Source organism: Pecten maximus, chromosome 5, assembly GCF_902652985.1.
Source record: "Pecten maximus chromosome 5, xPecMax1.1, whole genome shotgun sequence".
Classification (NCBI taxonomy): Eukaryota; Metazoa; Mollusca; class Bivalvia; order Pectinida; family Pectinidae; genus Pecten; species Pecten maximus.
In genome coordinates, this window is record NC_047019.1 from 17,831,403 (window position 1) to 17,854,361 (window position 22,959).

Sequence of the window (22,959 nt, forward strand, 5' to 3'; positions counted from 1 at the left end):
GTAAATTTTACACTTTAATGTGTAAATTATACACTTTGATCTGTAAATTTTACAATTTAATGGGTAAATTATACACTTTGATCTGTAAATTTTACAATTTAATGGGTAAATTATACACTTTGATCTGTAAATTTTACACTTTTAATGTGTAAATTATACACTTTAATCTAAATTTTACAGTCAATGTTTAAATTATACACTATAATCTGTAAATGTTACACTTTAATTTGTAAATTATACACTTAAATGTGTAAATTTTACACTTCAATCTGTAAATTATTCACTTAAATGTATAGATTTTACACTTAATCTGTAAATTATACACTTTAATCTGTAAATTTTACACTTTAATCCTGTAAATTATACACTTAAATCTGTAAATTTTACACTTTAATCTGTGCATTTTACACTTAATCTGTAAATTATACACTTGAATCTGTAAATTTTCCATTTTAATCTGTGTGCATTTAACACTTTAATCTTTAAATTATACACTTTAATCTGTAAATTATACACTTTAATCTGTAACTTATACACTTTAATCTGTAAATTATACACATTAATCCGTAAAATTTACTCTTTGCCTTTTACTTACTTTAGCCCTCGATAAAATACTAAATAACACCTCATGTATATTGATTTCAACAAGGTCAAATAGCCTACCTTTCAATCTCGAAGGCCTCTCACTACGGAAGCGTATTAGGGCCACATGTAAACTTTTTGATTTTTAATTTCCACACTTTATTGTGTAAATTATACACTTTAATGTGTAAATTATACACGCTAATGTGTAAAATTTACACTTAAATCTGTAATTTTTACACTTTAATATGTAAATTATACACTTTATTATGTAAATTTTAAACTTTAATCTGTAAATTATACACTTTAATCTGTAAATTTCACACTTTAGAGTGTAAATTATACACTTAAATGTGTAAAATTTACACTTTAATCTGTAAATTTTACACTTTAATATGTAAATTATACACTTTATTATGTAAATTTTAAACTTTAATCTGTAAATTTTACACTTTAATATGTAAATTATACACTTTAATCTGTAAATTATATACTTTAATCTGTAAATTTTAAACTTTAATATGTAAATTATACACTTTATTATGTAAATTATACACTTAAATCTGTAAATTATACACTTTAATCTGTAAATTATACACATTAATCTGTAAATTATACACTTAAATGTGTAATATTTATACTTTAATCTGTAAATTTTACATTTAAATCTGTAAATTTTACATTTTAATCTGTAAATTATGCACTTTAATCTGAAAATTTTACACTTAATCTGTTAATTATACGCTTTAATCTATAAATTTTACATTTAAATCTGTAAATTTAACACTTTAATCTGTAAATTATACACATTAATCTGTAAAACTTACTCTTTGGCTTTTACTTACAGGTACTTTAACCCTCGATAAAATACTCAATTTCGCGTCATGTATATTGATTTTAACAAGGTCAAATAGCCTATCTTCTGATCTCGAAGACCTCTCAGAGTATCGAAATGACTCCATGAAAAAATAAAATAAAGAATAAATTTTATGGATTAATGTGTAAAATTTACAGATTAAAGTGTAAAATGTACAGAATAAAGTGTAAAATTTATAGATTAAAGTGTATAATTTAAAGATTGAAGTGTATAATTTACACTTTAATGTGTAAAATCTACACATTAAAGTGTATAATTTACACATTAAAGTGTACAATTTACAGATTAAAGTGTATAATATACAGATTAAAGTGTAAAATCTACACATTAAAGTGTAAATGTTACAGATTAAAGTGTATAATTTACATATTAAAGTGTGGAAATTAAAAATAAAAAAGTTTACATGTGGCCCTAATACGCTTCCGTACAAAGATTAAATTTTATTGATTAATGTGTAAAATTTAAAGATTAAAGTGTATAATATACAGATTAAAGTGTATAATTTACACCGTAAAGTGTATAATTTACACATTAAAGTGTAGAAATAAAAAAAAAAAAAAGGTTTAAATTTGGCCCTGATACGCTTCCGTAATTTTATACTATTTCAATTTTATTGCATTTTATGCACTACAGAAAAAAATTCTAATGGAAGGGAGATTACTCGTTTAGACCAGCAGCCATTCAAAACGAAACCATACAAAAACGAAAGTATGACACGAAAGCAGCGAATGGCGTCGGTTTGTTAAGGCATCCAGGCAAAATGTATTGGATGTGGATAGTGTTCGGATGTGTTGGAGGGATCATCATCTTCCTTGTTGTCGTTTTTTGTCTCTATACATATAAAAAATCGAGGAATAAGAAAAAACGAGATGTAGAGGTAAGTACCCTGAGGTACTATGAAAACTAGTAAACAAAGTTGTTTATGAAAATTGATAAGATGACAGGTTAAATGCCTATTGAGAGTGTTCAAGGAGATATAATTACTACATTAATGAATATTGCTGTTAAATAACGCTATTTTCAGATTGAGAGCGAAGGAATAGTCTGTTCTTTGTAAACTATACCGGATACACAATTTATAGATGTCATATTTACAAAATATCAGTACAAATATTTCACATTTTTACCAGTAACCAACTCTATTTTGTATTTCACATTGTAGCATTTTGATGATGTAGAGAATGGAAACGCACCAAAACGGGTATGACCTCTCCGTCATGTACACATAAATGAAAATTCCCGAGGAAATATAATTTGTTACCTAATTGGAATTGGAATCTCACGAGTAGAGATAAACGTTTCTAAAAATAAACTAAGGCTATCGTTCAGACACTTAACTATATTTGAAGTTCGCCAATATATTTCTTTTCTAAATGTTTTCAAAAGTTCTTCATTATTGTCTCAGAATGAACACGTAACACTGACATATGAGATATTTATAGATCACCTCAGAGTCTACTTTCGTTATCAGACTCCTTACAAAACTCCACGTTTTAATCAGTAGTATATATGTCTCTGAATTAACCTTTGTTTGTTTATCGTTACCATAGCTGCGAAGCGTTAGGAACACGATATTGGACTTCACTGAGGAACCAAAGGTACATAATTCTTAAAAAAAATAATAAAAAAAATATAAAAATGTTCGGACAATCTGTATAAGAGTGTTCAAAGATACATTATTGTATCTTGATATAAATAAAGAGCATTGATGTACCATAGGCTTACCGCATTTAATTATGTTCCTGGTTTTTATTACGATAATAAAGGAGGTTAATACTGTATTTATTTATCTATTTATTTATCACGATATTTAATGTGGATAAATCTGTAGTTTATTTATCTGTCTATTCATTACGATATTTTTTATATGTATCGTAGAGTAATTCAACACCTTTAGATTCATCAGGTGTCAATTTCTTATAAATTGATATCTACTGGCTGACACAATTTTACCGCGTTATTATTTGTTTGTTTGATAGGGTTTACCAAATGTCGGGGAAACGTGTTACATGAACTCGATGGTACAGGTGAGGTAACAGACATTATTGTGATATAGATCAATTCACATCTAGAAGAGGTCTTCCTATATTAGTTATTCCATAAACTTATTAAGAGAAATGCTGGCATTTAATGTTACTAGAAGTATCAAAATATTATTCTTTGTTTGGCTTAGATGTCGATTTTGATGTCAAACAATAGCCCTTTCATACACACCCAGACGAGATGGAGTGAACGTTTATACATGTATAACAGTATTATAGAAAGCATTATTTGCATTGCATACAAAATTAAAAAAAAAACAAAAACAAAAACAAAAACAAAAAACAAAACAAAAACCAAACAAACAAAAAAACAAAAAAAAGCAAAACATCCCATTATCTATAGACTTGTAACTTAAATTGTTCGATTCACTGGTTACCCCGATTCTACTTTATGGCTGTGGAATCTGGGGATATGAAAACGTAAGTATAATTGAAAGCAAAAATTCACTTTCAATTTTGTTTTGCATTGTTATCAGCAAATTTAGAATTTCAAACTGAAAGTTACCTGTTGAAATTGGTAGATGGATTGGTATACCACGTAATAATCGTGATTGCTTATTATGTCATAACGGTATTGGTGATAAATACCACTATTTATTTCAATGTAATAATGATTTAGTGGCAGAGTGTAGACACAAATACATTCCAAATTTTACTTTACAAATCCAAGTTTAACTAAAATGAGAGGTATGTTTGAAATTTGTAACAAGTCATTATTATCTAGAGTGGGTCATTTCCTCAAAAATGTTGAAAAAACTTTGTATTTCACTTAGATAATATATAAGTATATCATTCCATATGTTGTATTGTACTTATTATATTTCTATGTATAGTGAGATAACATTGCTTATAGATACGTTAGTGTATACTCTCTCGTATTTTCACGTTATTACCCTGTAAACCACGTACATTGTTTTGTCATATTGACCCCTTGTTACACTCTTTGTGTGTCCTGAGTGAATAAAAAATCTTGAAATCTTAGATATATGCTATGTGCTTTATATTTAGTGTTTAGCATGGAGTCCATGTCTACGTTCACAACTGGCAGACCAGATTCGGAAACAGGTAATTATCATATAAGTAGAGGTTACACAAGGAGTATTTCTTTCACTCGAGTTAGTTAATTTTTAAAAGTTACTTGAGTGAAAGAAATACCATATATAACAACCACGAGTTTGTATGACCTGTTTCTACTATAATAGAAAAGATATTCTGAGAATAAATTGACCTGTTTTGTGTCAACGTATTTTTTTCACAATATCAGTTGGGTGTAAGGATATGACCTAAAGCGAATTGCCGCTTATTAATATGCAAAACTGACTGATATTTGTGGAAATATTACAGTTTGTTACAAATCATAACAAAAAAGAAGCAAGATTACTTTTTCAAAGGAATAAATTGATGAAATCTATACATGTATATATTTTTGAAAAATGAAAAAATAACCCTTCAAACTACTTCCTGTGCGTTATCATTTTCGGGACGTTAGCCAATCAAAACGCACTGAACCACTTGATTAGAAAATAATCCCGGCTAGAGTTCATTTTATCAACCAATCAAAACGCATTTAGAGTTTATTCCACGTGTGGTATAAACTGATTGTTATTCAGCAGTTGTAATGCAATTTTGATTGGTTGACACGATGACCTTTGACCGGGACTATTTCTTTAATTACATGATTCAATGCAATTTGATTGGCTAACATTTGAAGGTCGTTTCACGATGTCCTTGAAATGATAAGGCATAAGAAGTAGTTAGAAGTTGTTTTGTTACATTCTTGAAAATATATACATGTATAGATTTATCAATTTATTGCCTTGAAAGAATAAACTTACTTTTTATTTTGTTATGATTTGTAATAAATTGTAATATATTTCGATACATTTCCGAATTTGGCAGTTTTGCATATTATTAGCGGCATTTCAAATTAGGTCATATCCTTACACCACACCTGATATTGTGAAAAGAACACACGTTGGCACAAAACAGGTCACTTCATTCTCAGAATAGCTTTTCTGTTGTGGTAGAAACAGGTCAAACAAACACTCATATTTTCGTAACTTATGAAAAATAACTTACTCGAGTGAAAGAAATACCATATGCAACAACCATTCGTTGTGTAACCTTTATATACATCATGTTATAGACAAAAATAACGATTTAAACAATAGATATACAGTATCTAACAATATGTATTATGACAATCAAAACACACAATGATAAGATAAAAACCTGACGTGATTATAACAGAAGTATGTCAGCTGATTGTTTATAGCTATGTTTTCTTGGGAAAGACACTTTACCCATATTGCTCTGGATGGCATGGTTGTTGACGGGGCGATAAACCCAACAAACAAACAAACAAAAACTAGGTGGACTGTACAGATAAGATATGTCCATTCACTAATCGGTGCTATCAGCTTGTTAGACCAGAATGTATGGTTTTGGATTACATGTACATTGTATAGTTGATTGTTTAATTTATTTTTTATTTAAATCCTCGTCAGAAATTTTCGTACAGAGAAAACAGGGTAGCAAAATCTTTACTTACCGTCCTCGAAGCGTACCACGATGATGACGACGATGAGACCGATGACTGTTTTGGTTGGTGTTATAACGATAAAAGGAAGTCGTTTCGTGAACAGATGATCACCTTCCTCGACGCTATTTCCCGCAGGTAAGTTTTAACACAAATATGGAATATATTGACATAATCTGCCGTATATTCAGATGTTAGTCGTTTGTGAGTTGAAAGCTTGAAGAAGTAACCGATATAAATCATTTTAAGCTTACGAAGCCTAAATTCATCATATCTCTGGACATCACAACAGTTTCAGATTCAATAAAGTTCTGAAAAAGTCGCACTATTTGTTTTCTTACCACTGTTTGAGTCAGTGTTAGTACTTTTGTATATAAATATACATATAGAACCAGTTTCATCAACATCCCTTAAATTTTCCATAGGAAAGTATACAGAATTTCATCCCCTCAATCGAACATTTGAAGTTCAAATGATGTGAAATTTATATCAAATTAAAGTTCGAAGTTTTTGCTATCTTTGAAATGGTGAAATGGTGCACACCAGTGTTTGGAAGACAGTAAGCCTCATATTTACAGTGGACTGGGGAACCCCAACCTGGGGAATTCCCACCTGTTCACACCTGTAATCCGACGTCATTTCACATTTGGTAGGAGTGTGTATTTCGGATTTTCCAAATTTCAAGACCCTGCTCTGTTTTGCGTTCATACTTGCATGAATTCCTTATGCATACTATTAATGCATGGCAATGTGCAGCAATATAAATGTAAACAAGACAACGGTAAGATTTGATAATTATCGTTATATTCTTGATTTATTGCTAGGAATGACCGATTTGGAAGTGGTGAGCAAGAGGACACGTTTGAATTCTACAATGTTCTTATCAGTTCACTGCAAGAGGAAGCACTGGAAAACATTCCGGTAATACCTACTCTCGTCTTATAGATAATAATATAGAGTGTAATACTGTATACATTATATAAACAGTCTGATGTAAAGGTATATCTGGTATAGTAAAAATCTGGAGAGGAAGGTTCATATCCGTATAATTCAATTAATCAAACAAAATTCAGTATTGGATTTCAAACGAACATTTCTATATATTCTGAACAATGCTATTGTAAATATCAACACTGATCTTGATAGAATTATTTGGAACATTACCATTGCTATGAAAGTATCAACTGAAATACGTCTTTACTAAAATCAAATTTTATCAGAATATTTATATGTATACTTGATGTATAATGCAGCTTTACAAATCTTTCTCTATCAATTTTGTTGTTGTTTAACAGCGTTCCAATGGGGATGATACATGTAAGTATAGATATTATTTTTCACGATTGTTATACCGAAAACGTTCATGATGAATCGCTTTAAACATGCATGGAGACAAAATATTACATGTAATGTATCGCGTGGTTGAATTTTAATATCAGATGTCTACAAACGGCAATTTCTATCATATATGATAAATGTAATATTTATGAAGGAACAATTACCATATACATGTATAAAGAAGAACTAGAAAGTATACTCTCCTTTAGTTATTAATTTCTTCATAAATATTACACATACATTATGGCAGTATCATTTAAACGCTTAACACAATCTCTTTGTAGACGATGAACATGTTATGAGACATTGTAGTGCCTCTCGATTGTTTTTTGGGAAATTCATCACATCCTATTATCACCAAGAATGTGGACACGTGAGTAGCCAATCATATTCACTTGCGCGTGAAAACAATAACGAGCCTTTGATCAGGTAAATATGTTATTATATAGACATGATAGAAAAGTATTTATTAGAAATATGTAGATATATTAATTAAGGACCTTTGGTTTCGGTCATTATGGTGGTATATCGACGTGGTAGAAAAAGGGTTTCGCCTGCAGTTAATATTTAAGTATATTGTCTCTGGCACGTAGTTATTATTTTTTGACGTTGTCAATGTTATGTAAATGTGTATATTGTGTATATGTAGGCTACTGATGAGTCGGAAGACTCAAAGTTAATAAAGAACTTGAACTAAAAAAAAAAAAACCAAAAAAAAAAAAACAAAAACAAAAACATATTAACCTCATCAGAGTTCAACGACTGAGAAATATAAACACTGAGCGACACAATCTTCGGTTGACATAGCCTCCATATTATCTGAGCCCCTTTACTATAAACAATGAAATGTACACATTATTAATTCAACGAATTAAAGTGTTCAACCGTTTGGCTCTTAGCATCACTATCGAGTTCTAGAATGATGAAACAGAAGCATGATGAACTTATAAATAGTGGTTTATTGTTTGTTGACAAAAACTCTACCGGAATCGTTATAATTAAAGTCCAACATTTCAAAATGTTTGCATATCATTTAACACTAAGTTTGGTTTAGATTAATAAACAGCAGATATGAGTTCGCTACTGTGAAAGATATATGCATGTAGCTACCTTTTATTGATATTTGATAGTGATGTAACATGTAACAAGTATGGGCGGACAAGTGAAGTCATGAAAATAATCACATTGATATAAAAGGTAGGTGTATAAAAACATATGATACATTTAGTTGTAGAAGAGCAGATTTTGAACTGAATTTATTTACCGGATTGTTTTATTTGTGTGAAAAGGTATCCTCAGGTGGGTGGGTGAAGTGATAAAGCAGAATGCGAAAGGTTTCCTTTAACTCAATATGTTTTCAGGTTGATGTAGTACCCCAGTCATTCACCAGTCTCAGCATTCCTGCTGTTACGGTATGTAACAACAACTACTACATTTTTTATCCTTGGGTAATGTCAGTAACTATCTTATTTATCTTAAAAACAATATATACTTATATCAAACTGTAAGTTTTGGTGTGATATTTTGTTTTTAAATGACCAAGAAGAATGCCTAAATTATTTTCATTGAGATGAATTTATCAATACAATTATATTGAATTTATTCTTTTCACTTCACTTGATAACACAGAATTCGGAGTTTAAATCAAATTCCGAAGAGATACATGAAGTGGACAACACGAACAGAAATAGACTGTTTGACAAGCCACAGAACGATTCCAGTATAGTTCAAGGCACTCCGAAGAATGAGGAGACAGAAATGCCAGAAGATGGGAATTCAGATCCAGATTTTGGGATATTGGGAGATAATGCTCGAGCCCATAGAACAAACACTATTGACGTGAAGCCGTTACCAACATTCGGAGGGGACAAGCTGAGAGAACTCTCGCTCGATAAAACACAACGAAGCAGGAACATGGAAGAAACAGGCGTCGAAACTGGACTAAGGAAACTGACCGAAACAGAAACCAGGATGGCATCTGAAATTAGCTGTCGAATATGTGAAAAGACTGAGAGAGACGGTAATAGTCAAATGATATCTTTTTACACTCAGAAAAAAGTATAGGGCTTAGAGTCTTTGATCCGTTACTATCGTTATTGTTTTACTTGATGTAAGGCAACATAATAGATATGCTGGTTACAAGTTATGGATTATATAGAATAATAGACCAGAAGTAGAATGGTGCATAAGGAAATGATTGGCAACTTAAACAATGGACAAATAACTGTGAAAAAACAATAGTGACAAGAGTCGCAGATGTTTCTCAAAGACTCGAATAAAGTGAGACTCTAGATATAGATAAAGAAAGGATGTGGTAAAGAAATAGAAAAAGAAATGTGCTTAAGAGTGCGCGCGTAGGACACCACAAAAGACAGGTCTAGTATCAAGGTGTCGGTCAGATTGACAGTATCTGTTGAAATAAGAAGGATATCTTTTTAGAATCGATTATATTGATAAGTCAGAATTTTTTTTCAGTACATTTACACTGCTTTTACATACTGGCTTTTTCTCAATGTTGATGTATTTATTTTGATTTAAATATCATTTGTAGACATATCGCATATGCTCGTCAGATAATACCATTAATACCGTTCACTGGTTCACATTATGTAGTTATATACTTTTTCGTATTTCACTATTATGAAATGATCTACTTGAGTACATATATAATTTGCAATTGGTTCTCAAATACGTTTGACTTTCGATACCGGTTGCCTGATCAATCATCACAAGAGTTTCTGTCTTTATACCTAAAATACGAAATACGTACATGTATTTCAACTCAAATTTATGTATACAATTTCAAATAGTAGCCATTTCTGGTAAAAAGACAAAAAAAATCAACAAAACATTATGTACGTAATTTAGTGTGATTAAATATGTGTTTTTATTCTGTCCATTTATCATACTATATAAATAAAATGTGAATTTTACAACAACACCCCCCCCCCCCCCCCCCCCCCCCGAAAAATATAAACTTATAATTAATCATGCTTATTAGCCCGGTTGCTACGGATGCTATGGGATTACCAAAGAAAAACCACGTGGCCGGTCAGGTGTTTCAATACATTTTCTCATCCGGCAAAGGAATTTGAGCCCTGTTTTAACTCTATATGGAACGGTATCTTGTCCCAACAGACAAAAGATAAAACAATCATGTCAATTCCTGTAATTGGTTCCATTTTATATTGACAGCAACTGCTGGATTCATGTACCAAAAACTACAGATGATATCTCTTCCTCCAGTTCTAGTTCTACAAATCAACAGATTCGAACAGGTAAATACTTTCACTTATAAATACAGATAATTCATATTTTTAATATCTTGAAATACATGTTGCGACTTCAATTAAAAATATACACTATATTATTGATGGAAATATCTTTATTTACCTTTTTAGAGAGGTTATGAGTTGTTCAAAGTGAATGAGCGCGTGACCTTCCCAAAGTCATTGGACATGGCTAGGTTCTGTTCAGTAGCGATGAAGGTACATGTAGCTTCTTTTTTATGACGATATAACAATGAGTGTATAGAAAATTAATTCATAATATTTCCTGTTTAATTATTCTGTATTTGTTTGAAATTGTATAATTATCTTTGATAACTACATTAAGCCACGACTGCAACAATACAAGAATGTCAACAGATTCGATTTAATAAACTTTATAGCTAGGTTTAAACATGTGGTACGACGTTTTAAGGTAGATGTATTGTACTGACCTCAGTTGATATTTCATAGTACGTGGACAAATACAAGGGCCTGTGAATGATGATTTGGCATTTCTTCATCTTAGGCCGTTTTTTGTACAACTTCAAAATGAGAACGGTTCTTAAAAACTTCCAATGCTTTTTTTTCATTTCATTACTTAGCAGGTTTCTGGAGCTGGTGGTAAATTGACTCCCGGCGAGTCGTATTCATTATTTGGTGTGGTGAATCACCGAGGGTCAATAAAAGGAGGCCACTACTTTGCCTATATCAAAACCTCCCACAGAAATGCAAAAAACATACAGAATCAGCTGCAACATCAATGGTATGATCCTGAAAGAATAACGTCAAGTATTCGTACCGAGCTGGAAAAACTCTTGGACCCTGTAAAAGACGAAGGTTCAAGTACGGATACTCAAAGCAGCGTGCATTCCCAGGAACGAGATCAGTTTCCTGTAGCAGATCATCAGCAGAAAGACGAAATCTGGTTCAGCGTAAGTGACTCTTACGTAAAGAAAATCAACGAAGATATCGTGATGCAGAGTGCAGAGGCATACATCTTAATGTATGAACGAATGTAAATTACATTGAATTAATTGTATGCTATTGCCTCTAACAGGACAGGAACATACTAATAACAAAACCCATATAGCACAATGCAATCGAATGTCAGGTTATTAATAACTTCAGACTTCGGTATCGTTTTAAAATTTCTATTAAGATTGTATTTTTACCACGTGCAACAAAAAGTGAAAATCGCATTTTGTATGTAGTAAACGTTGAAACTTTACCAGTCATATACAGTTTCAGATAAACACGACATCTAAAATGAAAAAAAGAACCGTTACAAAACAAATAATTCCTGGACACTAATCTCTCAGATATTAAAAGATAGCTGTTCCCTACTGACTTTCATTTAATTTTTTTTATTTTCAGAATTGTTAGATTCTTTTAATGTTTAATATTGTTTAGTTTCTATCATACTGTCGTTCATGGTGTTCTTTTTAATTTTGTTCTGGGGATTTTCCTTTTGAAGTTTTCACTCTTTCAATGATTTATTTTTTATCTAAAATTGATTCTCTAATGTCCACATGATATCTGACCCTGGCATCTCGTAGGTTTATTCTCTATAATGACATTCCATTTATACATGTACTTGAATATTCATGTCAAAAATAATCTTTTGTTCACTATTTCGATATTTTTCTTTTACATTTTTTTTTTCCTCTGAAATAAAATTTTAATGTTGCATTTTTATGTACATGTATGTTGTATATTTTATTTGTCGCAACAGATACAAATTCATTATTTTAATGTTTTTACTGCCAATGTCATATGATTTACATTATGTACACTACTATATTTTATCATGTGCTATACCAAAACAATATTCCATTATATACCAGTTGAATAAAGACGAGAGAATAACAATATGTAAACGTGCTTTTTATTTAGTCTTAAACTCTATGAAACGTGATAAATATCTAAAAACGTTAAACATGTGATTAAATGTGGACATACAGTCAAAAATATGGGCTTACAGTCATTTTTAATGTAAGAAAGAGGGGAATAAATATGGGGATACGATAAATTTTGATATTAGGAAGGTGGGGTATACATATGGGATACAATGAGTTTTAGTATAAGGAAGAGTGGAATAAGTATGAGGATACAACGGTATTTTATATGATTAGAGCGAAATGAGTATGGGATACGATATTAGTTTTAAGCCTTGGAACACAATGCTTCATTATTCATATTGCGATCTCATTCGGAAATGTAAGACAAGAGTCAACGGGTTTAATATGCGTACAATGTCGCTATGTCAATAATCCGGTGTTAATTTTCAGTTCTTTGGACAAGGATGTAGATACAGGAGCAACAGACGCCTGGCCACATGTAACAACCATTATTGTACCCCTTTCTTATTTCAAAGAAAATCTGGTAGTTCTGGTTACATTGAGTTTGTATTTTTTGTTTTGTTTTTGTTTTCCTTTTTTCTGTTAATTATATACACGTCGTATGGAATAATTAAGAGACAGTGTTTTATGGATAATATGTATATATGCTTGTTAATTTTCCTACCATACAAAAATAAAAAATTATATACTCGATTAACAGTTTTTTTGTCTCCAAAAGATGCACTTGAATGTATTTAAGGACTTATATGTCGTTCTCTTGATTTTATCAAAGAATAAAGTTCAGTATGGTATCGTTTATTTGAATGAACCGCTTTTGCTTATAAACAGAATAGATTTTTTCCATATCGTGTTGTGTATTAACTCAAGATTACAGATTTTGTCTTGATTATCATGGCTTGAAACAACGCGTGACCAACTGATTCTATAGAAACCTTCCATTAGCCTTTAGTTAAATCACTAATAACACTCATAAGATTAATGAAATATGAAACAAACAATCATGACACAATTTGACAGGGTTCATATAAGTCAAGTAGAATCCATTATTATAAGTATAAAATTCCGTGATAAGTTAAAAGTCAAAAACAACAAAAGGTCATGTCAAATGACATTGATACTTGAATATATTTACGTATTAAGAGCAAACGGCACGCGCTATGAAAAGATAATGCATTTATAATCAGATTATGCACCGATTCACCTGTCCTCTGTTTAAATCTTTTATCTCATTGTAAATATGCTATCAGATTGCCGTAGCATACGTAATACGTCATAAGTGTTCGTTTTTAGGTCGGAATTATTTACGTTTTTTGCTTAGTATTGTTCGTTGTGAATTTGAATTATAACTCGGGAGTATTCATTTGGATTCTGAGACGACCTCTGTGTCAGTTCCTAGTACGTTTGTCATTATCTGTAAATATCTTTTGAGTATATTTTTTCTCGATCGGGTTAAGTAGAGTTAACATATCCAGGTATACTTGAATAAGATTTGATATCAGTATGTAATGAGGGGTCGTCTCAGAAAGGAATTTGGTGTACTTCTGTTTGCTTTTATTGCATGTATACATACATTCTGTTAAATAAACATATTTCAGAATTCGATTCTGTTTTTGTTTTACTTTTTCAACAAACAGGAACATATGACATATCGAACATAACTTAATTGTAGGAAACAAGTCGGATGACATTAACCAGAACAAATGCCACGTGGCCTCAGATTAAAACATAGCTCATAATTATATATAACGTTTTATCATAACGTAATGTATAATGGTGATCTCTCTTTTTATCGTGTCCAATGTGAACACTATAAAAAGAAATAATTTAAAATTTTCATTTTTGATGCCACATTTACTTAATTTATTTCTAAAGGAAAGTCATTCTGCCTAGTCATAAGCGTGCCAGCCATATTCAAGTGGATATATGTACAGTAAGGCATATTTTGTTGTCCACTGGGCCCCAAAAATGTTAAGAATGCTACCTGTAAATTGGAAATCTCCAGCGACTCACGCTATTTTTAAAGTCTCGCGAATCCTCGTGTCTTCTGACGGTAAGCTGTTAGGCGGTCGTCAGATTTTTCTTCAGTAAAAGTAAGTGTTGACATCTTTATGGTACCTACCATGTGTAGCTTGGATAAGTCTATAAGGATTGAACACACATTGTTGAATGAGATGTCCCTCCATTGTACAATGCAATGTAGTATGTTAGGCTGATTAGTGACATTACATCTGGGTACGCCGGGGTGTTGTGACATACTGATATGTAATGGGGATTAGTGGATATGAGCAGAATTTCACTTTGAATGTTATGCAGTTATATTGGGGTATTGTAGCAGATACTGATATTAATGACAGTTAGTATTAATTAATGGCATATAATGGAGATTAGTGGAAATGAACCGTTTACCGAGCATGATATATGTACATAGGTATGCTGGGGTAATGTATCGGCACAGGTAGCCGTTAATATTAATGGCTATTGCTTACGATTACAAATATCTCTTCTGTTGAGGATTGCTAATTATAACAGATACCAATATCATATGTACCCGGTATTATATTTCCCGAATTTCTTGTTTATTAATATAATGATCGTTGAATTACATTTTGTAAATTATTATTTAATAATAGAACAATTGTATCAATTTATGAAAATAATGAAGACCATAAATATAACAATCGTTTCATATCGCCTGTAGCATTAATAGGGAGAATATATCTATATAAATAAATATATTAAATACTGGTATTGGAGACTTTAAATAAATACACTATTACTTATACAAATCCTCATTATTATTATTTACTTTGGTTAATTTTAATTTTAATGAAGAAACACGGAAAGAAATATACATCTCCCCTTTCAAGACAACCACTAGTTCGAAACTTCATTGGCTTCAGTATAGAATAAATCATAGAGCACTCACTACACTAAGTATTTTCTTTTTAAAATTGTTAAGTCGATTAACAATTTATGTTCCTTCTGTAAAACTCATCCTGAAACAATAACACATCTATTATGGGAATGTGACCAACATTGATTTGATAAACAAGAATTCATTTTTGGCAAATTTAGCAATAAACAACAAAAGTTTAATTTAGACAACCTTATAATTTTAATTATAGACAAATTCATATACAAAAGCAAATGCTTGGAAATAGATCTTAATCTTGACAATCTAACAAAATCATATTAAACTTCAGTTAAAAGCACATTAAATTCTCATTTCAACTATGGAATATAAAAATATATAACATCATATTACTCAAATAAACGATTGGTTACAAATTTAAGCTTTGTTCTAACACATCAATATATATTTCTAAATCTTTCAGTTGAGCAAAGTGCAACAAACCATATAAGAAGTCAGGAAAGTGAGTAACTTATAAACAGATAACTTTAATCGAATTACTAAATCACTTATATTTGTTAGACCAGCCTACAATGTCATTGTCCATATGTCCATGACTTTGAGTGTATATGGAAATCTATTTTGTTTTTGTTGTTTGCTCATTTTTTCTTTGTTGTTGTTGTTGTAATCCCTCCCCCTCCAAATCTCCATATCTCCATCCTTATTCCAGTCTATAAAAACTTTTTGCTATTCTCCAACGTTTCAATCAAAATAAAGTCAGTATACTTTAATAATAAATTCAACCGCTTCATTTAGTTAATATAACACAATTTGTCTATCGTAATATATTTTTATACCACCAGGGAGAATGTAATGTTGATGTAAAGTATATTTTGTATGTAATGCTTCCCCATATGTATATATGTATGTTATTGTATGTCTTGTAAAAAAATTAAAATGGATAAAAATAAATAATTTTTTTTTCTAGGTCACATGCTAAAATAATGATACCATTTTATTTGAAATTGAAAAAGAAAATAAATAAGTTTTTCCTCAACACATAAAGGCAATATGGTTTGTAGTTAATGTTTATATACGGACTACCAATACATGTTATTCACATGTAGTGTCCTGAGCCTCGTGTAAGTACACGTGTGTATTCAAATTTAAATGTCTGAGATACTTAGGTAAGGAATACAAATACTACAAGATAGATGTGGCCTGCCCCTTCTGGAATGCAATGTTATTTAACACAGGTAAAAACATCAAATCTAAAAATAGCGATAACGCAATAACGTATACACTGAGACATAAGGTACGATGACAAAATTCTATTAATACTTGACACGCTTCGGTGGTCACAAGTACATGTACATCTTAAGCGTTGACCAGATTATGTGTATCTGTCAAACATGGCAACCACAATGAATGTACGAGCGGCACAATATGGTGTAAGTATCACTTCAAAATACTTATAGATATAAATGTTATTGGATTTACACACATATATATATGGACACCAAATTGAAAATTACCAAAGCCGTTTATTCACGGACATGACTAAAAGTTGTAAACAATGAGGTTTTACTATGAGCAGACAATAAGATATATATCTTTGTTCTTTTGTATTTTGGTTCATTAGAATATAAGTACTTACGCAACAACTGTGTAAATATAAACATATATGACTACATTTTATTTCCCGGTATAACACTCTAAAAAAATCTCTATATGGAGTCGGCTGCTTTTAATGTGTTTATTTTTAATCGCTGTACTGCGTTTTTTATCCCAATGTTTAAGAACACAATCAAGTATAAACAATATCATTAAGGATATACCGTATGGGCGACACGCATTAAATTGTCCCTGACATATTCGGCAAACATTATTAGAGATTGTCACATCTGCATGGATTATCATTACCTTATTTCGTTTCTATGTTTTCAAGAATGGCTACACAAAAGGACGGAACAGGAGTAGCAATATCTGCGGAGCAGACATATATCCTTAGACTGGTACTCTTTCTAAACGAACAGGGATCATTGGCATTAAAGGAGCTTTTGATATATAAAGTATTCAATTGTTCTATTCAGGAGAAAAAACTTCAACTCCAGAGCAAACTTTCACAGACACAGTTTGATGAACTATATTCTAGTCCGTCGTGTCCCCTATTTCTTAAAGTTATCTACAGAAGTCCTCGCCATCATCAGCTCAAATGTATTCAGCCTTCCCGCTGTGTCAAGTGGAAGCGATGTTCTGGTCAAATCACACTTAAAGGGAGAAGGACTAAACAAATTCCTTAGTGGTTACTCAGAACAAATCAAGAATAAGAAAATACTGAGCAAAAAGCAGCTAGGTTGTCTATTTCCAACAGTTCGGTTTGACAAACTGGATATAACACTACTGAGTTATTTGCTGTTTGAAATATTTAATATCAAACCAACTTCATTGGTGTTTACCCAGCTACCACACCAGCACCACACAGAGATTGGGGATGACATCTCTCGACTTCGATGGTACCGAAACGAGGTGTCTCACAGAGGTACAACAGGTATTAGTCAGAAGGAATTCGACTCTTTCTGGAAGGATATTTCTGGAGCTCTCATTCGTATATTAGGTGTGGAGTGTAAATCGCGTTTGGATGACATGAAATGGAAGAGTATAGATGGTCCCATGTTATCAGACTACCGGCAACTTATTGAACAATGGCATCAAGACGACGTGGAAACTTGGAGATCTCTGGAAAAGATAATGGAGGCAGTTATAGATGTTAGGAAATGTGTTGGTCATCGAGACTATCAGCATCGAGTTTGGTGGAAAACTTTCTTAGCAGAGGAAATGAAGAAACAGATGGAAAGTTTCTTGCAGAGAATTAATATGTCTGCAGGTAAGACAAAATATAATGAAAAGGCTTTTTTAATTGAAATGAAGTTTTATGTTACTCTTAATGTTAGCTTTTACTAAAAAATCATCAATATATATATTAAAAGTTCCTGTGATTTCATCTTTCAATAGATACCCCCTTCCCCGACCCCACAAAATGTTTAAGCTATTTTATGGCGATGGAAGTTTTGTTTTTCATTCATCCTATATCTCTTCTCTCATGCTAAGACTCAACAGAGAAATCATGTATATTCATCATAATAAACAAGATATTCTCATGTCATATTATTAACAGAACAGAAACGAGGAAAGTCGGACCAGCTGCATAACGCCCTGTTTTTTGAAAACAGGATAGCCTTATTACGGGCTTGCCATATCTTAGAAAAGAATGACATTCGCTTCAAAACATGTTCAGGTTCATCTTTGGGACGAAGTGCAAGTTCTGTCGAGTCTGGAAGCAGTCATGGGAAAAATTGTTCCAAATCAAGGCAAACACAGGTAAATCATTTTTGTTTGAAATATTCTAGTACTTGCCTATAACAATGATTGAGTAACTATATCATGTTCGTCGAAATACTGTAACTGAAATATTGTTTCAATTAAGAGAATGTTGATGTAAACATTAATACTAGAATTATTGATTAAATGATTACATCTTCGATAGGAATGCAAAGGCTGTATGTCAAAAGAGCACTCTGCAAGACAGATGCCTACAGCGGCCAAAGGGAGACGCAGATGGACAGGACCGATCACGTACAATGTAAATATAATACCATTATCATCAATGAGATCCAATCGGATGTAGTCCGAAATGAAACTAAATTTGTAGAAAAATGGTTCACACATTCCAACAACATCAATTAATTACAACATTTGTATACACATAGTAGTACAAACGACTGTATTTACTTGTCATATTCAGCATTTTTCAAATATAAGAGACAAGTGTATTATGACATGTAGATTAAGTATAAATGATTTCGTGCTCTAATTTTCCTTTTTAGAGGAACGAACTGCAAAACTCAGCGGAAACGATTGCAGATGCTGCGTTTTTATATGAAGTTCTTTCAAACAGAATTCGAGATAGAGTTACCATTGGTTTACTTCCTATGAAAGCACTGAAAACATTATAATGTAATTTAATCTTTGTTTTTGAAATTTCAGCAACATACACCAACTTCATCGTTAGATGAACTTTCGTTTCATATGGCGAAGAATTTACAGCTACACACGCCGACTTCTTCATTGGATGTTATCGACGTAGATGCCATGGAATCATGTTCGGTATGTCACGATGTGATAGACTTGCCGGGGAATATACAGGATAGTATAACAAATGTAAACTGCCAGCCATCAAGACGCCACCCCCAACGGAGGAATACTCAGAGTGTCAGCAACACCTCGGCTTCTCTATGTACAGATATGTTTAAAACAGAATCTGACCAGTACAGACGGGAACAGAGGTTGGAGAGAAGAAAACTACGAAAGGTAATGTTGATGAGATCATGTGTTCCATAGCAATGATTCTTCTGTTCATTCTGATTATTTTACCAAATGTTGATGCCATTTCTGTTTGAGGTCTAGTAACATTATCTACTTTCTTTAGATGGAAAATGAAAATATTCAGGGGAGGAGGGAATCTCTCGAGCTGCTGAATAAAAACCGGAAAGAACACCGCGTTACTCGGCCTGGAACTCCTGTTCCCTTTAACCGTCCTTATTATGAAACTGGACGAAGCAAAGGACACTCACATCCTCTCCAAACTTCCTTAGAGTCACACGAGTCGGAGGAGGTCCAAAGACGACAACAGAATAAAAGGTGGACGACCCATCCGGTAGGTGATAAAACATCCTGGTAGTTTATACATTAATCCTGATAGGATTCCCTACACTTACGTATGTCATTGTTTAATAAGTATTATGCTTAATATGTGTAATACAGGTATTGTAATGGATTGACCGATACAAACATTTTATACCTTATTAATCATATAATATCTGACAACTAATGGTAGGTGACTATATCTAACCGTCATAAAGCACGAATAACTGCACAATATTTTTTCTGGAAAACATTTTGACATTCCCTCCCCTTGATTATATATTATTTCAACTGAAAAACAAATGTTAGGGGGTACATTTGTTTATCCAATAGATACGGAGTAAGGGACATAACTCTTATTGAACTGTTGGTTATGTGTATAACCTGAATGAATTATATGATAAAAAACACATCTTCCAGGTTTACATGAAGAGTCTGTAATACGTTACATGAATGAAATACAGCTAACTTTAATTTGATACATCGAAATTGTAATTCTTGTATTGAAGTCGGTGATGGTACTATTGTTTTTTAATTTACTTAGATACGTCCTGAAATGGGGAAACCTGTAATTACCAGAGACCGCCGTAAAAGCACTAGTGACGTCACTCCGGAATCATTTGTTTCCATTCATAAGCAGATCAAGGACAAGTACGGGAAAGATGCACTGGATTTTTCCGAATTCACTGACAAATTCTCTAAGCCACTGGTAGGTATAAATCAAATGATATATCAACTTATGACTCTTGATTGTCTATTTTGACAAATTATTGCTTTTGTCCATCCCTTCTGGACATTGTTAAAAGGTGTTAATATCCAGCCCTTCTTTTGTCTTCCATTTGTTAATGAGATAGAATGTAAGTTAGCGAGTAACTGAAATATGAATCTATTTGTGTGATAATTATTATTTATCTTGAATTTAGTTTATGTATTATTTTTATCCTATTACAGGGTTTTCCACAGATCAATGAAACAGACGAGGACAGCGATGAACAAGCTGACGATAGTCAGCTTTCATTCAAACTTGAGATACGCAAAAAACCAAGGAAGCTAGATATGACGTCATGTACTAAAGGTGTCATATCGGTCCTGAAGGGCTGTGTCTCGGCAGTCTAGAACATATTGACTTCCTGAGAAAAGCTTGATATTCATGTCGTGTGATAGCGGTCCTGAAGGGCTGTGTGTCTCGGCAATCTGGAAATATTTACTTACGGAGCAAATCTCGGTATAAATCGTAAATATTGGCCCTGAAAGGTTGTGTCCGCGGCAAGCTAGCTGAGCTAAGCACGGTATTTATATCATATGATATCGGTCCTGAAGGATGGTCTGTCTCGGCAATCAAGAACATATTGACTTCCTAAGAAATCTCGTTATATATATCATGTGATATCGGTCCTGAAGGCTTGTGTGTCGCGGATGACCAGAACAAAATGACCTATTGAACAAATTACAGTATTTATATCGTGAAATATTGGTTTTGAAGGGTTGTTTGCCGCGGCAATCTAGCTGAGCTAAGCAAGGTATCTATATTATATGATATCGGTCCTGAAGGGTTGTGTGCCGCGGCAAACTAGAACATATTGACTTCCTGAGCTAAGCGAGGTATCTATATCATATGCTATCGGTCCTCAAGGATGGTGTGTCTTGGCAATGAAGAACAAATGGCTTCCTAAGAAATCTCGTTATATGTATCATGTGATATCGGTCCTGAAGGCTTGTGTGTCGCGGATGTCTAGAACATTTTGACCTATTGAACAAATTACGGTATTTATATCGTGAAATATTGGTCCTGAAGGGTTGTGTGCCGCGGCAAACTAGAACATATTGACTTCCTCAGCAAATCATGGGATTTTTGTCGTCTCTGCATAGACATACTCAACGTTGACTACGTATAGCATTGTATCACTTTGACTTGATACTTACCTGATACTTGATACGACCAGTATGTGTTATGCTACATACTCGTTAGCCTTTCAGAAAAAATAATGTAATAATGTATAGTAATGTAGTAATGTAAAATAATGTAATGATGTAAAATAATGTACACATGGCAGCATTCTCATGTTATTTTCAAAATATGTATAGCAATATTAACTCCTCAGTCAAACTCTTACAAAGCTGTGTTCTGTGACTGAATTTTTCGTCACATAGAAAGCCAACTGTTATAAATATGTAAAATTTTATACACTGTACATTATGTTGATGATGAAAAGATTAAATGAAGTAAGAAAAAGGCGTGTTGTTATTATACACAATACCAAAAACAAGAATGTGCTTCAATTATTCGAAAAATAATATCTTGATATCGAGGATAGGAAACGTATGGTTAGCGTGATTGACTATCAACAGACAAACGTTACATTGTATACATACCAAACATCACGGAGTTAATATCGGGGTCAATGAAAAAGTAATTTAATGCTAGTTACCGCTTCCGTGTCAAGGCATTCCCTTTAAACATGCTACAAATCATTAGCAGCATCAGGGTCGAAACATACTTTAGTCCTTTAAAACTGTGTTGTTTTTAATTCAGATCATCTGTAATGGAATTTTTCTTTCACAAATTAATCTTGACGTGGGATTCTGCGTAGTAGGACATTGGCTGTCTGTTGAAAGAAATAACATTGCAGAAGAACTTAAATTGACACTTATCTCTATGTTTCTACAGTGTATTGATTCTGCGAACTCGGAAGTGAATTATCACGTACAAAATCCGTGACTAACAGGTGTTTATTTTAAACTCTGTAGTATTGAACGCTCAGAAAAGATTTGCGGATCATCATCATCATCATCATCATCATCATCATCATCATCGTCGTCATCGTCATCGTCGTCATCATCATCATCACCACCATCATCGTCGTCATCGTCATCATCATCATCATCATCATCATCATC

At 32.3% G+C, this 22,959-nt stretch overlaps 2 protein-coding genes across 4 annotated transcripts; both read left to right on the forward strand.

Moving 5' to 3' along the window:
- Window positions 1-2,118: 2,118 nt before the first annotated feature.
- Window positions 2,119-14,108, forward strand: LOC117327368 (ubiquitin carboxyl-terminal hydrolase 16-like). Of its 2 annotated transcripts, none has more exons than XM_033884311.1 (14): window positions 2,119-2,336; window positions 2,622-2,660; window positions 3,010-3,057; window positions 3,439-3,486; window positions 4,510-4,566; window positions 6,009-6,178; window positions 6,865-6,961; window positions 7,336-7,357; window positions 7,663-7,751; window positions 8,740-8,790; window positions 9,008-9,398; window positions 10,574-10,656; window positions 10,780-10,866; window positions 11,253-14,108. In XM_033884311.1, the coding sequence occupies exons 1-14, from the start codon at window positions 2,220-2,222 to the stop codon at window positions 11,664-11,666; spliced, it is 1,713 nt and encodes a 570-aa protein (XP_033740202.1). In that variant the 5' UTR covers window positions 2,119-2,219; the 3' UTR covers window positions 11,667-14,108. The 2 variants fall into 2 exon arrangements, with proteins under 2 accessions (XP_033740202.1, XP_033740201.1); XM_033884310.1 differs by having other exon boundaries at window positions 2,123-2,336; window positions 11,250-14,108.
- A 2,399-nt stretch (window positions 14,109-16,507) lies between these two features.
- On the forward strand, window positions 16,508-22,294 carry LOC117327369. Of its 2 annotated transcripts, XM_033884312.1 has the most exons (8): window positions 16,508-16,808; window positions 17,306-18,244; window positions 18,536-18,738; window positions 18,905-19,000; window positions 19,405-19,728; window positions 19,847-20,074; window positions 20,606-20,770; window positions 21,013-22,294. In XM_033884312.1, the coding sequence occupies exons 2-8, from the start codon at window positions 17,497-17,499 to the stop codon at window positions 21,175-21,177; spliced, it is 1,929 nt and encodes a 642-aa protein (XP_033740203.1). In that variant the 5' UTR covers window positions 16,508-16,808; window positions 17,306-17,496; the 3' UTR covers window positions 21,178-22,294. The 2 variants fall into 2 exon arrangements, with proteins under 2 accessions (XP_033740203.1, XP_033740204.1); XM_033884313.1 differs by lacking the exon at window positions 16,508-16,808 and having other exon boundaries at window positions 17,249-18,244; window positions 18,656-18,738.
- Window positions 22,295-22,959: the final 665 nt, after the last annotated feature.

What these genes read in the sequence shown, in the direction of transcription:
- LOC117327368 (XM_033884310.1), top strand. Translation starts at nt 2,220, where the DNA reads ATGTATTGGATGTGGATAGTGTTCGGATGTGTTGGAGGGATCATCATC. An exon ending in ACATGAACTCGATGGTACAG is followed by an intron (nt 3,487 to 4,509) that starts GTGAGGTAACAG and finishes CTTTATATTTAG; the next exon opens with TGTTTAGCATGGAGTCCATG. An exon ending in TCAGCATTCCTGCTGTTACG is followed by an intron (nt 8,791 to 9,007) that starts GTATGTAACAAC and finishes TTGATAACACAG; the next exon opens with AATTCGGAGTTTAAATCAAA.
- LOC117327369 (XM_033884312.1), top strand. Translation starts at nt 17,497, where the DNA reads ATGAACTATATTCTAGTCCGTCGTGTCCCCTATTTCTTAAAGTTATCT. An exon ending in GAGAATTAATATGTCTGCAG is followed by an intron (nt 18,245 to 18,535) that starts GTAAGACAAAAT and finishes TATTATTAACAG; the next exon opens with AACAGAAACGAGGAAAGTCG. An exon ending in AAAGGTGGACGACCCATCCG is followed by an intron (nt 20,075 to 20,605) that starts GTAGGTGATAAA and finishes TAATTTACTTAG; the next exon opens with ATACGTCCTGAAATGGGGAA.